Source organism: Oncorhynchus tshawytscha, linkage group LG08 (assembly GCF_018296145.1).
Source record: "Oncorhynchus tshawytscha isolate Ot180627B linkage group LG08, Otsh_v2.0, whole genome shotgun sequence".
In the NCBI taxonomy this organism is placed as follows: domain Eukaryota; kingdom Metazoa; phylum Chordata; class Actinopteri; order Salmoniformes; family Salmonidae; genus Oncorhynchus; species Oncorhynchus tshawytscha.
This window is the reverse complement of record NC_056436.1, coordinates 6481935-6494436: the sequence shown is the minus strand read 5'-3', so window position 1 is coordinate 6494436 and position 12502 is coordinate 6481935. Positions and strand designations below refer to the sequence as shown.

Genomic DNA, 12502 nt, shown 5'->3' with positions numbered 1-12502 from the left:
AGAAAATGCAGTCATTTTTCATTATTCTTAATAATGATTAAGGAATCCTTGTGAGTAAGTATTAGCTAGGTTGCCACCTGTTGTTCGCCTATTGAAATTGATCTTCAGTTCATGAATATAAATGGCTAGCCAGCTACTTAAAACCTATACGGGATGGTTGATCTAACATAGGCTAACGTGATTAGCATGAGGTTGTAAGTAACAAGAACATTTCCCAGGACATAGACATATCTGATATTGGCAGAAAGCTTAAATTCTTGTTCATCTAACTGCACTGTCCAATGTACAGTAGCTATTACAGTGAAATAATACCATGCTATTGTTTGAGGAAGGTGCACAGTTATGAACTTGAAAATGTATTAATAAACCAATTTAGGCACATTTGGGCAGTCTTGATATACAATTTTGAACAGAAATGCAATGGTTCATTGGATCAGTGTAACACTTTGCACAGACACTGCTGTCATCTAGTGGCCAAAATCTAAATTGCACCTAGATTCCTAAGTCATATATTGGCCTTTCTCAAAGATGATGAAACCAAAGAAAACGCATGTTTTCTTTCTTTGTATTATCTTCTACCAGATCTATTGTGTTATATTCTCCGACATTAATTTCACATTTCCACAAACTTCAAAGTGTTTCCTTTCAAATGGTACCAAGAATATGCATATCCTTGCTTCAGGTCCTGAGATACAGGCAGTTAGATTTGGGTATGTAATTTTAGGCGAAATTTGAAATTAAGAGTCCGATCCTTAATTAACCCTGTTACTCAAAGCTAACGTTATAAGCAACCAGCTAGCTTCATCTGGCTAGTGAGTCGCGACCGGATCAGGTTATGTGTTGTAAAGCTAGCCACAATAAGGATCAGGCACGATAGTGGAATTTGTGGTTTACCTTCAAAATAAAAGTACCAATTTGAAAGTGATACAGAAGGTTACAATTTGTAGAATCATGCCATATTTAGACTAGATAATGTGAAACAAGGTTGGAATGTGAAGCAATGAAATTAGTCTACTCGGTGACACCCACAGAATACAACTGGTGAAGAGTTTACGCAAATATTAGCGTTGTAGCTCTTATCGCGTGTGACTGTGACTGTGGGAAATCACCTCCCCAGTCAGCCTATTGTGTGTATTGACATTCATATTACACTGTACAGTTTTACCTAAGGATTGGGGATCAATGAAATGGGGTATCAGTCTACTCAACACCCAATATATTTTTCCCCCAACGTCATCCTCAGAGTTATCAGACTCCAAAACATCCACACAGTATTGTGTTTTTCCTCAGGAATAGTGTTCAATACACATAGGTTGACAATAAATGTGGCTCAATTCAGAGTCCCGTAACACGATGCTACGATGCTAATGTTCTCTGGGTGTCACTGAGTAAACTGATACCCCATGTCATCGATCCACAGTCCATAGGTAAGGCTGTGCAGTGAAATAAGGATGCCCCCCAATGCAATTCTAAAGTACAATACATCCAGTGTGATTTCAACAGATTTTTGTCAAATTAACTAATTATTGTCTTTTGTTGATTTTATATAACGACATTTCAACCTCGTTTAGCACAATTTATTCAATCTATTCAATTATGGCATCATTCTACTGTTTGTATGAATTTGCATCACTGTCAACGACGTACTTTTATTTTGAAGGCTAACCTGCAAAGTCCACTATTGTGACTAATCCTTATTGTGGCTAGCTTCACATAGATGGGTCCCACCACCATTAATCAAATTAAAGAACTTTCTTATAAATTAGGGTTATTTTAGATAACACCTAGCTACTGAAACAGATGTCGTTTTGCTATGTTTTATGACCAGCACGTAAAGTTCGCAGCCTTACATATCCGATTTTAGATGACACCTAGCTATATAGTTAGCTAGCTGAAACAGATGATGTCATTTTGCTATGTGTTTGGGGAAGAACATAGTTTGTATCCATCAGCTTAGCTAGCTTGTTTTATGACCAGCACTGTAGGTGACGAGAGGCAACTTCACGTATCCAATGAATCGTTGTGACATACGATTGATATTACAATCAATGTGTGAAAAAATAATGAACGCGTTAAAGTATTATGTGACGTGCAGTCATATTCAGGTCCTGATTGGTCAAACAAGCTTTTTTTTTGACACGTCAAATCGTGTTCTTTGACGTGAATAATTTTTTTTTGACACGCAAAGACCCAAACGGCGTTCCATAGTTTCATTCCGTTTGCTTCGGTGTGGATCAGTCGTGTGGTTCATGAGGTTCAGTACTGTGGTTCCTAGTGAATACACCCCTGGTGACTGACAGGTTGTTGTTGTTGTTGTTGTGATGGGGCTGACTTGTAGTTGTTTCTGTGTCCTGTTGCGTTTTAGCAGCAGAACTTTAAACAGAGAGTTGTGGCTCTGCTGAAGAGGTTTAGAGTCTCAGACGAGGTAACTAACGATAAGTCTGTCCATATTACTCGACACTTCTCAGGTCCTTTTTTAAATGTCCTTTTCTCAGTGGTTTCATGCAACTGTTAAAAATCTGTTCTCTTGTCCTCTCTCACTCTCTCTCTGACTCTCTATCTCTCCACCTCCCCGTCTCCATCTCCACCCCCCCTCTACTCTACCTCCCCACCTGTCTCCCTCCCTCCCTCTCCCTCCCCACCTGTCTCTCTCTCTCTCCCTTCCACCTGTCTCTCTCTCTCCCTCCCTCTCCCTCCCCACCTGTCTCTCTCTCTCTCTCTCTCTCTCTCTCCCTCCCACCTGTCTCTCTCTCTCTCTCTCTGTGCGTGTGTGTCTCTGAATGTTCCAGGTGTTGGACTCGGAGCAGGACCCGGCAGAACCCCCTCCAGAGGTAGAGGAGGATCTGGACCTCGAGAGTCTGGAGTTTGAGAACCCCAGTGACAGTGGACCAGAACTAGACGATGACGACAGTGTCCTCAGCACCCCAAAACCCAAGCTAAAGTGAGTCGGACTCGTTTTCAGTTTGTACTTACACTATATACAAAAGTATGTGGACACCCCTTAAAATTAGTGGATTCGGCTATTTCAGCCACATCCGTTGCTGAGAGGTGTATAAAATCGAACACACCGCCATGCAATCTCCATAGACAAATATTGGCAGTAGAATGGCCCTTACTGAAGAGCTCAGTGACTTTCAATGTGGCACCGTAATAGGATGCCACCTTTCCAACAAGTCAGTTGGTCAGAATTCTGCCCTGCTAGAATTGCCCCGGTCAACTATAAGTGATGTTATTGTGAAGTGAAAATGTCCAGGAGCAACAACGGCTCAGCCGGGAAGTGGTAGGCCACACAAGCTCACAGAACGGGACCGCCGAAATCCTGAAGCGCGTAAAAATCTGTCCTCGGTTGCAATACTCACTACCGCGTTCCAAACTGCCTCTGGAAGCAACGTTAGCACAATAACTGTTTCGTAGGGAGCTTCATGAAATGGATTTCCATGGCAGAGCAGCCGCACACAAGCCTAAGATCACCATGCGCAATGACAAGCATCGGGCTGGAGCAGTGTAAAGCTCACCGCCATTGGACTCTGGAGCAGTGGAAACTCTCTCTCTGGAGTGATGAATCACGCTTCACCATCTGGCAGTCCAACGTATTCATCTGGGTTTGGTGGATACCAGGAGAACGCTACCTGCCCTAATGCATAGTGCCAACTGTAAAGTTTGGTGGAGGAGGAATATTGGTCTGGGGCTGTTTTTCATGGTTCAGGCCCCTTAGTTCCAGTGAAGGGAAACCTTAACGCTACAGCATAACAATGACATTCTAGACCATTCTGTGCTTCCAACTTTGTGGCAACAGTTTTGGGAAGGCCGTTTCCTGTTTCAGCATGGCAAGGCCCCCGTGCACAAAACGAGGTCTGTACAGAAATGGTTTGTCGAGATCGGTGTGGAAGAACTTGACTGGCCTGCACAGAGCCCTGAACTCAACCCCATCAAACACCTTTAGGATGAATTAGAACGCCGACTGTGAGCCAGGCCTTAATGCCCAACATCAGTGCCCGACCTCACTAATACCGTGTGGCTGTATGGGAAACAAGTCCCCGCAGAAATGTTCCATCATCTAGTGGAAAGCCCTCCCAGAAGAGTGGAGGCTGTTATAGCAGCAATGTTCCAACATCTAGTGGAAAGCCTTCCCAGAAGAGTGGAGGCTGTTATAGCAGCAATGTTCCAACATCTAGTGGAAAGCCCTCCCAGAAGAGTGGAGGCTGTTATAGCAGCAATGTTCCAACATCTAGTGGAAAGCCTTCCCAGAAGAGTGGAGGCTGTTATAGCAGCAATGTTCCAACATCTAGTGGAAAGCCTTCCCAGAAGAGTGGAGGCTGTTATAGCAGCAATGTTCCAACATCTAGTGGAAAGCCTTCCCAGAAGAGTGTAGGCTGTTATAGCAGCAATGTTCCAACATCTAGTGGAAAGCCTTCCCAGAAGAGTGGAGGCTGTTATAGCAGCAATGTTCCAACATCTAGTGGAAAGCCTTCCCAGAAGAGTGGAGGCTGTTATAGCAGCAATGTTCCAACATCTAGTGGAAAGCCTTCCCAGAAGAGTGGAGGCTTATATAGCAGCAATGTTCCTACATCTAGTGGAAAGCCTTCCCAGAAGAGTGGAGGCTGTTTTGGCAGCGACGGGCAGGACCAACTCCATATTAATGCCCATGATTTTGGAAAGAGATGTTCGACGAGCAGGTGTCCACATACTTTTGGTCATGTTGTGTATCTGCCTGTGTACGTGTATTCAGTTGTGATCACTCAGATTTGTATGGTGCTTTTTTTAAAATCAGCTCCAACTGTTACTTTTACAGCAAACGCATTTAAACATTTGTTTTATACATTCATGATGTGTTATTAAAGACATTATTTTTGTTATTGCAGGCCATATTTCGAGGGCCTTTCTCTCTCCAGTTCTCAGACAGAGATCGGCATCCACACCAGCCTGGTTAGTAACACAGAACCACCCAGCCCGGTTAGTAACAGACAGAACCACCCAGCCCAGTCAGTAACACAAAACCACCCAGCCCGGTCAGTAACAGACAGAACCACCCAGCCCAGTCAGTAACACAAAACCACCCAGCCCGGTCAGTAACAGACAGAACCACCCAGCCCAGTCAGTAACACAAAACCACCCAGCCCGGTCAGTAACAGACAGAACCACCCAGCCCAGTCAGTAACAGACAGAACCACCCAGCCCAGTCAGTAACAGACAGAACCACCCAGCCCAGTCAGTAACACAGAACCACCCAGCCCAGTAACAGACAGAACCACCCAGCCCAGTCAGTAACACAAAACCACCCAGCCCGGTCAGTAACAGACAGAACCACCCAGCCCAGTCAGTAACACAAAACCACCCAGCCCGGTCAGTAACAGACAGAACCACCCAGCCCAGTCAGTAACACAAAACCACCCAGCCCGGTCAGTAACAGACAGAACCACCCAGCCCAGTCAGTAACAGACAGAACCACCCAGCCCAGCCAGTAACACAAAACCACCCAGCCCGGTCAGTAACAGACAGAACCACCCAGCCCAGTCAGTAACAGACAGAACCACCCAGCCCAGTCAGTAACACAAAACCACCCAGCCCGGTCAGTAACAGACAGAACCACCCAGCCCAGTCAGTAACAGACAGAACCACCCAGCCCAGTCAGTAACAGACAGAACCACCCAGCCCAGCCAGTAACACAAAACCACCCAGCCCGGTCAGTAACAGACAGAACCACCCAGCCCAGTCAGTAACACAAAACCACCCAGCCCGGTCAGTAACAGACAGAACCACCCAGCCCGGTTAGTAACACAGAACCACCCTGCCTGGTCCGTAACACAGAACCACCCTGCCTGGTTAGTAACACAGAACCACCCAGCCCGGTTAGTAACACAAAACCACCCAGCCCAGTCAGTAACACAAAACCACCCAGCCCGGTCCGTAACACAGAACCACCCAGCCCGGTCCGTAACACAGAACCACCCAGCCCGGTCCGTAACACAGAACCACCCAGCCCGGTCCGTAACACAGAACCACCCAGCCCGGTCCGTAACACAGAACCACCCAGCCCGGTCAGTAACACAGAACCACCCAGCCCGGTCAGTAACAGACAGAACCACCCAGCCCGGTCCGTAACACAGAACCACCCAGCCCGGTCCGTAACACAGAACCACCCAGCCCGGTCCGTAACACAGAACCACCCAGCCCGGTCCGTAACACAGAACCACCCAGCCCGGTCCGTAACACAGAACCACCCAGCCCGGTCCGTAACACAGAACCACCCAGCCCGGTCAGTAACAGAGAACCACCCAGCCCGGTCAGTAACAGAAAGAACCACCCAGCCCGGTCAGTAACAGAGAACCACCCAGCCTGGTCAGTAACAGAGAACCACCCAGCCCGGTCAGTAACAGAGAACCACCCAGCCCGGTCAGTAACAGACAGAACCACCCAGCCCGGTCAGTAACAGAGAACCACCCAGCCCGGTCAGTAACAGAGAACCACCCAGCCCGGTCAGTAACAGACAGAACCACCCAGCCCGGTCAGTAACAGACAGAACCACCCAGCCCGGTCAGTAACAGACAGAACCACCCAGCCCGGTCAGTAACAGACAGAACCACCCAGCCCGGTCAGTAACAGAGAACCACCCAGCCCGGTCAGTAACAGAGAACCACCCAGCCCGGTCAGTAACAGACAGAACCACCCAGTCCGGTCAGTAACAGACAGAACCACCCAGCCAGTAACAGACAGAACCACCCAGCCCGGTTAGTAACACAGAACCACCCAGCCCAGTCAGTAACAGACAGAACCACCCAGCCCGGTCAGTAACAGAGAACCACCCAGCCCAGTCAGTAACAGACAGAACCACCCAGCCCGGTCATTAACAGAGAACCACCCAGCCCGGTCAGTAACAGACAGAACCACCCAGCCCGGTCAGTAACAGACAGAACCACCCAGCCCGGTCAGTAACAGACAGAACCACCCAGCCCGGTTAGTAACACAGAACCACCCAGCCCAGTCAGTAACAGACAGAACCACCCAGCCCGGTCAGTAACAGAGAACCACCCAGCCCGGTCAGTAACAGAGAACCACCCAGCCCGGTCAGTAACAGACAGAACCACCCAGCCCGGTCATTAACAGAGAACCACCCAGCCCGGTCAGTAACAGAGAACCACCCAGCCCGGTCAGTAACAGACAGAACCACCCAGCCCGGTCAGTAACAGACAGAACCACCCAGCCCGGTCAGTAACAGACAGAACCACCCAGCCAGTAACAGACAGAACCACCCAGCCCGGTTAGTAACACAGAACCACCCAGCCCAGTCAGTAACAGACAGAACCACCCAGCCCGGTCAGTAACAGAGAACCACCCAGCCCGGTCAGTAACAGACAGAACCACCCAGCCCGGTCATTAACAGAGAACCACCCAGCCCGGTCAGTAACAGACAGAACCACCCAGCCCGGTCAGTAACAGACAGAACCACCCAGCCAGTAACAGACAGAACCACCCAGCCCGGTTAGTAACACAGAACCACCCAGCCCAGTCAGTAACAGACAGAACCACCCAGCCCGGTCAGTAACAGAGAACCACCCAGCCCGGTCAGTAACAGACAGAACCACCCAGCCCGGTCATTAACAGAGAACCACCCAGCCCGGTCAGTAACAGACAGAACCACCCAGCCCGGTCAGTAACAAACAGAACCACCCAGCCCGGTCAGTAACACAGAACCACCCAGCCCGGTCAGTAAACCCCATCAGTAATAAGTGGTAACTATTCTCCTCCATTATTGTCCCTGTGTTCTCCCTCCCTGTGTTCTCCCTCCCTGTGTTCTCCCTCCCTGTGTTCTCCCTCCCTCTGTTCTCCCTCCCTCTGTTCTCCCTCCCTGTGTTCTCCCTCCCTCCCTGTGTTCTCCCTCCCTCTGTTCTCCCTCCCTCTGTTCTCCCTCCCTGTGTTCTCCCTCCCTCCCTGTGTTCTCCCTCCCTCTGTTCTCCCTCCCTCCCTGTGTTTTCCCTCCCTGTGTTTTCCCTCCCTCTGTTCTCCCTCCCTCCCTGTGTTTTCCCTCCCTCTGTTCTCCCTCCCTCCCTGTGTTTTCCCTCCCTCTGTTCTCCCTCCCTCCCTGTGTTTTCCCTCCCTGTGTTTTCCCTCCCTCTGTTCTCCCTCCCTCCCTGTGTTTTCCCTCCCTCTGTTCTCCCTCCCTCCCTGTGTTTTCCCTCCCTCTGTTCTCCCTCCCTCCCTGTGTTTTCCCTCCCTGTGTTTTCCCTCCCTCTGTTCTCCCTCCCTCCCTGTGTTCTCCCTCCCTCTGTTCTCCCTCCCTCTGTTCTCCCTCCCTGTGTTCTCCCTCCCTCCCTCTGTTCTCCCTCCCTCTGTTCTCCCTCCCTCTGTTCTCCCTCCCTCCCTGTGTTTTCCCTCCCTGTGTTTTCCCTCCCTCTGTTCTCCTCCCTCTGTTCTCCCTCCCTCTGTTCTCCCTCCCTCCCTGTGTTCTCCCTCCCTCTGTTCTCCCTCCCTCTGTTCTCCCTCCCTGTGTTCTCCCTCCCTCCCTATGTTCTCCCTCCCTCTGTTCTCCCTCCCTCTGTTCTCCCTCCCTCCCTGTGTTCTCCCTCCCTGTGTTCTCCCTCCCTCTGTTCTCCCTCCCTCTGTCCTCCCTCCAGGTGGAACCAGACCAGACTGAGAGCAGTGAGGCCACGTTCCAGGTGGACAGTGTCTCAGAGAAGGGCTCTTATGTAGGTATTATGTTATCCTAGAAAACCCTGGTCTCTGTTTTCATTTAAATTCATTTCAATACAACATTATTTAGTTCCCTCAGGGACAATTAAAGACCCAGTCAGTTTAGAAATATCACCCCCTCAGGGACAATTAAAGACCCAGTCAGTTTAGAAATATCACCCCCTCAGGGACAATTAAAGACCCAGTCAGTTTAGAAATATCACCCCCTCAGGGACAATTAAAGACCCAGTCAGTTTAGAAATATCACCCCCTCAGGGGCAATTAAAGACCCAGTCAGTTTAGAAATATCACCCCCTCAGGGACAATTAAAGACCCAGTCAGTTTAGAAATATCACCCCTCAGGGACAATTAAAGACCCAGTCAGTTTAGAAATATCACCCCCTCAGGGACAATTAAAGACCCAGTCAGTTTAGAAATATCACCGCCTCAGGGGCAATTAAAGACCCAGTCAGTTTAGAAATATCACCCCTCAGGGACAATTAAAGACCCAGTCAGTTTAGAAATATCACCCCCTCAGGGACAATTAAAGACCCAGTCAGTTTAGAAATATCACCCCATCAGGGGCAATTAAAGACCCAGTCAGTTTAGAAATATCACCCCTCAGGGACAATTAAAGACCCAGTCAGTTTAGAAATATCACCCCCTCAGGGGCAATTAAAGACCCAGTCAGTTTAGAAATATCACCCCCTCAGGGACAATTAAAGACCCAGTCAGTTTAGAAATATCACCCCTCAGGGACAATTAAAGACCCAGTCAGTTTAGAAATATCACCCCCTCAGGGACAATTAAAGACCCAGTCAGTTTAGAAATATCACCCCTCAGGGGCAATTAAAGACCCAGTCAGTTTAGAAATATCACCCCTCAGGGACAATTAAAGACCCAGTCAGTTTAGAAATATCACCCCTCAGGGGCAATTAAAGACCCAGTCAGTTTACAAATATCACCCCCTCAGGGACAATTAAAGACCCAGTCAGTTTAGAAATATCACCCCCTCAGGGGCAATTAAAGACCCAGTCAGTTTAGAAATATCACCCCCTCAGGGACAATTAAAGACCCAGTCAGTTTAGAAATATCACCCCCTCAGGGGCAATTAAAGACCCAGTCAGTTTAGAAATATCACCCCTTCAGGGACAATTAAAGACCCAGTCAGTTTAGAAATATCACCCCCTCAGGGACAATTAAAGACCCAGTCAGTTTAGAAATATCACCCCCCTCAGGGGCAATTAAAGACCCAGTCAGTTTAGAAATATCACCCCTCAGGGGCAATTAAAGACCCAGTCAGTTTAGAAATATCACCCCCTCAGGGGCAATTAAAGACCCAGTCAGTTTAGAAATATCACCCCCTCAGGGGCAATTAAAGACCCAGTCAGTTTAGAAATATCACCCCCTCAGGGACAATTAAAGACCCAGTCAGTTTAGAAATATCACCCCCTCAGGGACAATTAAAGACCCAGTCAGTTTAGAAATATCACCCCTCAGGGGCAATTAAAGACCCAGTCAGTTTACAAATATCACCCCCTCAGGGGCAAGTAAAGACCCAGTCAGTTTACAAATATCACCCCCTCAGGGACAATTAAAGACCCAGTCAGTTTACAAATATCACCCCCTCAGGGACAATTAAAGACCCAGTCAGTTTACAAATATCACCCCTCAGGGACAATTAAAGACCCAGTCAGTTTAGAAATATCACCCCCTCAGGGGCAAGTAAAGACCCAGTCAGTTTAGAAATATCACCGCCTCAGGGGCAAGTAAAGACCCAATCAGTTTAGAAATATCACCCTCAGGGGCAAGTAAAGACCCAGTCAGTTTAGAAATATCACCCCCTCAGGGGCAAGTAAAGACCCAATCAGTTTAGAAATATCACCCCCTCAGGGGCAAGTAAAGACCCAATCAGTTTAGAAATATCACCCCCTCAGGGGCAAGTAAAGACCCAGTCAGTTTAGAAATATCACCGCCTCAGGGGCAATTAAAGACCCAGTCAGTTTAGAAATATCACCGCCTCAGGGGCAATTAAAGACCCAGTCAGTTTAGAAATATCACCGCCTCAGGGGCAATTAAAGACCCAGTCAGTTTAGAAATATCACCGCCTCAGGGGCAATTAAAGACCCAGTCAGTTTAGAAATATCACCCCCTCAGGGGCAAGTAAAGACCCAGTCAGTTTAGAAATATCACCCCTCAGGGGCAATTAAAGACCCAGTCAGTTTAGAAATATCACCCCTCAGGGACAATTAAAGACCCAGTCAGTTTAGAAATATCACCCCCTCAGGGACAATTAAAGACCCAGTCAGTTTAGAAATATCACCCCTTCAGGGGCAATTAAAGACCCAGTCAGTTTACAAATATCACCCCCTCAGGGGCAATTAAAGACCCAGTCAGTTAAGAAATATCAACATGCTCCAAGTATACAGTGTACAAACAGACATCACATCCCCAATACAATACATTGTCCCTGTCTTTGCTCCGTCCCAGCAGCAAGAGCAACCAGAGGCAGTGACCCCCACTACAGAGCTGGAGATGGACAACATGGACACCTTCCTGGAGAAGCTGCCCCCTACTGGCAAGATGAAGAAGACAGAGTCCCTCATCATCCCTTCCAGCAGATGGTAAATACTGTCCGACTCTCTCAGTTCATCTTTACGCCATCTCCCCCAACGCATCCTGGCTCCTCGCCTCCTCATTGGAGGAGAAAGGTCCATGGTCCCTTTCTTTAAAACGTTCTCCAATGTGTTTTGAAAAGGAAGTGAGAAGACCGGATGCAAGGAATCTGGGAAAGATGAATTGCTGAGTGTCTTCTCAACTTGAGCTTGTTCCGTCCATGGTTCAGTTTGTAGGAAACCAGTCTGCCCATTCAAATGTTGGGAGCATATGTATCACTTTACCCCTACCTACATGTAAAAATTACCCTCCCCTCCCTACCTCCCCTCCCTACCTCCCCTCCCACCTCCCATATGCATCACTTTACCCCTACCTACATGTTAAAATTACCTTCCCACCTCCCATATGTATCACTTTACCCCTACCTACATGTAAAAATTACCTTCCTACCTCCCCTCCCACCTCCCATATGTATCACTTTACCCCTACCTACATGTTAAAATTACCTTCCCACCTCCCATATGTATCACTTTACCCCTACCTACATGTTAAAATTACCTTCCCACCTCCCATATGCATCACTTTACCCCTACCTACATGTAAAAATTACCCTCCCCTCCCTACCTCCCCTCCTACCTCCCCCTCCTACCTCCCCTCCCACTCCCCACCCCCTACCTCCCCTCCCAGCCCCCTCCCACTCCCTACCTCCCCTCCCACTCCCTACCTCCCCTCCCACTCCCCACCTCCCCTCCCAGCCCCCTCCCACTCCCTACCTCCCCACCTCCCCTCCCACTCCCTACCTCCCCTCCCACTCCCCACCCCCTACCTCCCCTCCCAGCCCCCTCCCACTCCCTACCTCCCCACCTCCCCTCCCACTCCCTACCTCCCCTCCCACTCCCCACCTCCCCTCCCAGCCCCCTCCCACTCCCTACCTCCCCACCTCCCCTCCCAGCCCCCTCCCACTCCCTACCTCCCCACCTCTCCTCCCAGCCCCCTCCCACTCCCTACCTCCCCACCTCCCACTCCCTACCTCCCCTCCCACTCCCCACCTCCCTCCCACTCCCCACCTCCCTCCCACTCCCTACCTCCCCTCCCAGCCCCCTCCCTACCTCCCCTCCCTCCCTACCTCCCCTTCCACTCCCCACCCCACCTCCCACTCCCTACCTCCCTCCCAGCCCCCCTCCCACTCCCTACCTCCCCACCCTCCCACTCCCTACCT

General features: G+C 49.3%; 1 protein-coding gene across 4 annotated transcripts in view; it reads left to right on the top strand.

Annotated features, from left to right (window-relative positions):
• LOC112255839 (phosphofurin acidic cluster sorting protein 2-like) overlaps nucleotides 1–12502 on the top strand; it is a 153207-nt gene that overhangs the window by 126259 nt on the left and 14446 nt on the right. For 2 of the 4 annotated variants that reach the window (XM_042325133.1, XM_042325136.1), the window contains 5 exons: nucleotides 2366–2425; nucleotides 2790–2941; nucleotides 4863–4926; nucleotides 8613–8684; nucleotides 11158–11291. In XM_042325133.1, the coding sequence (XP_042181067.1) occupies nucleotides 2366–2425; nucleotides 2790–2941; nucleotides 4863–4926; nucleotides 8613–8684; nucleotides 11158–11291 (482 nt within the window). The remainder of the gene's footprint in view (nucleotides 1–2365; nucleotides 2426–2789; nucleotides 2942–4862; nucleotides 4927–8612; nucleotides 8685–11157; nucleotides 11292–12502) is intronic. The other 2 variants (XM_042325135.1, XM_042325134.1) reach the window with 2 other exon arrangements.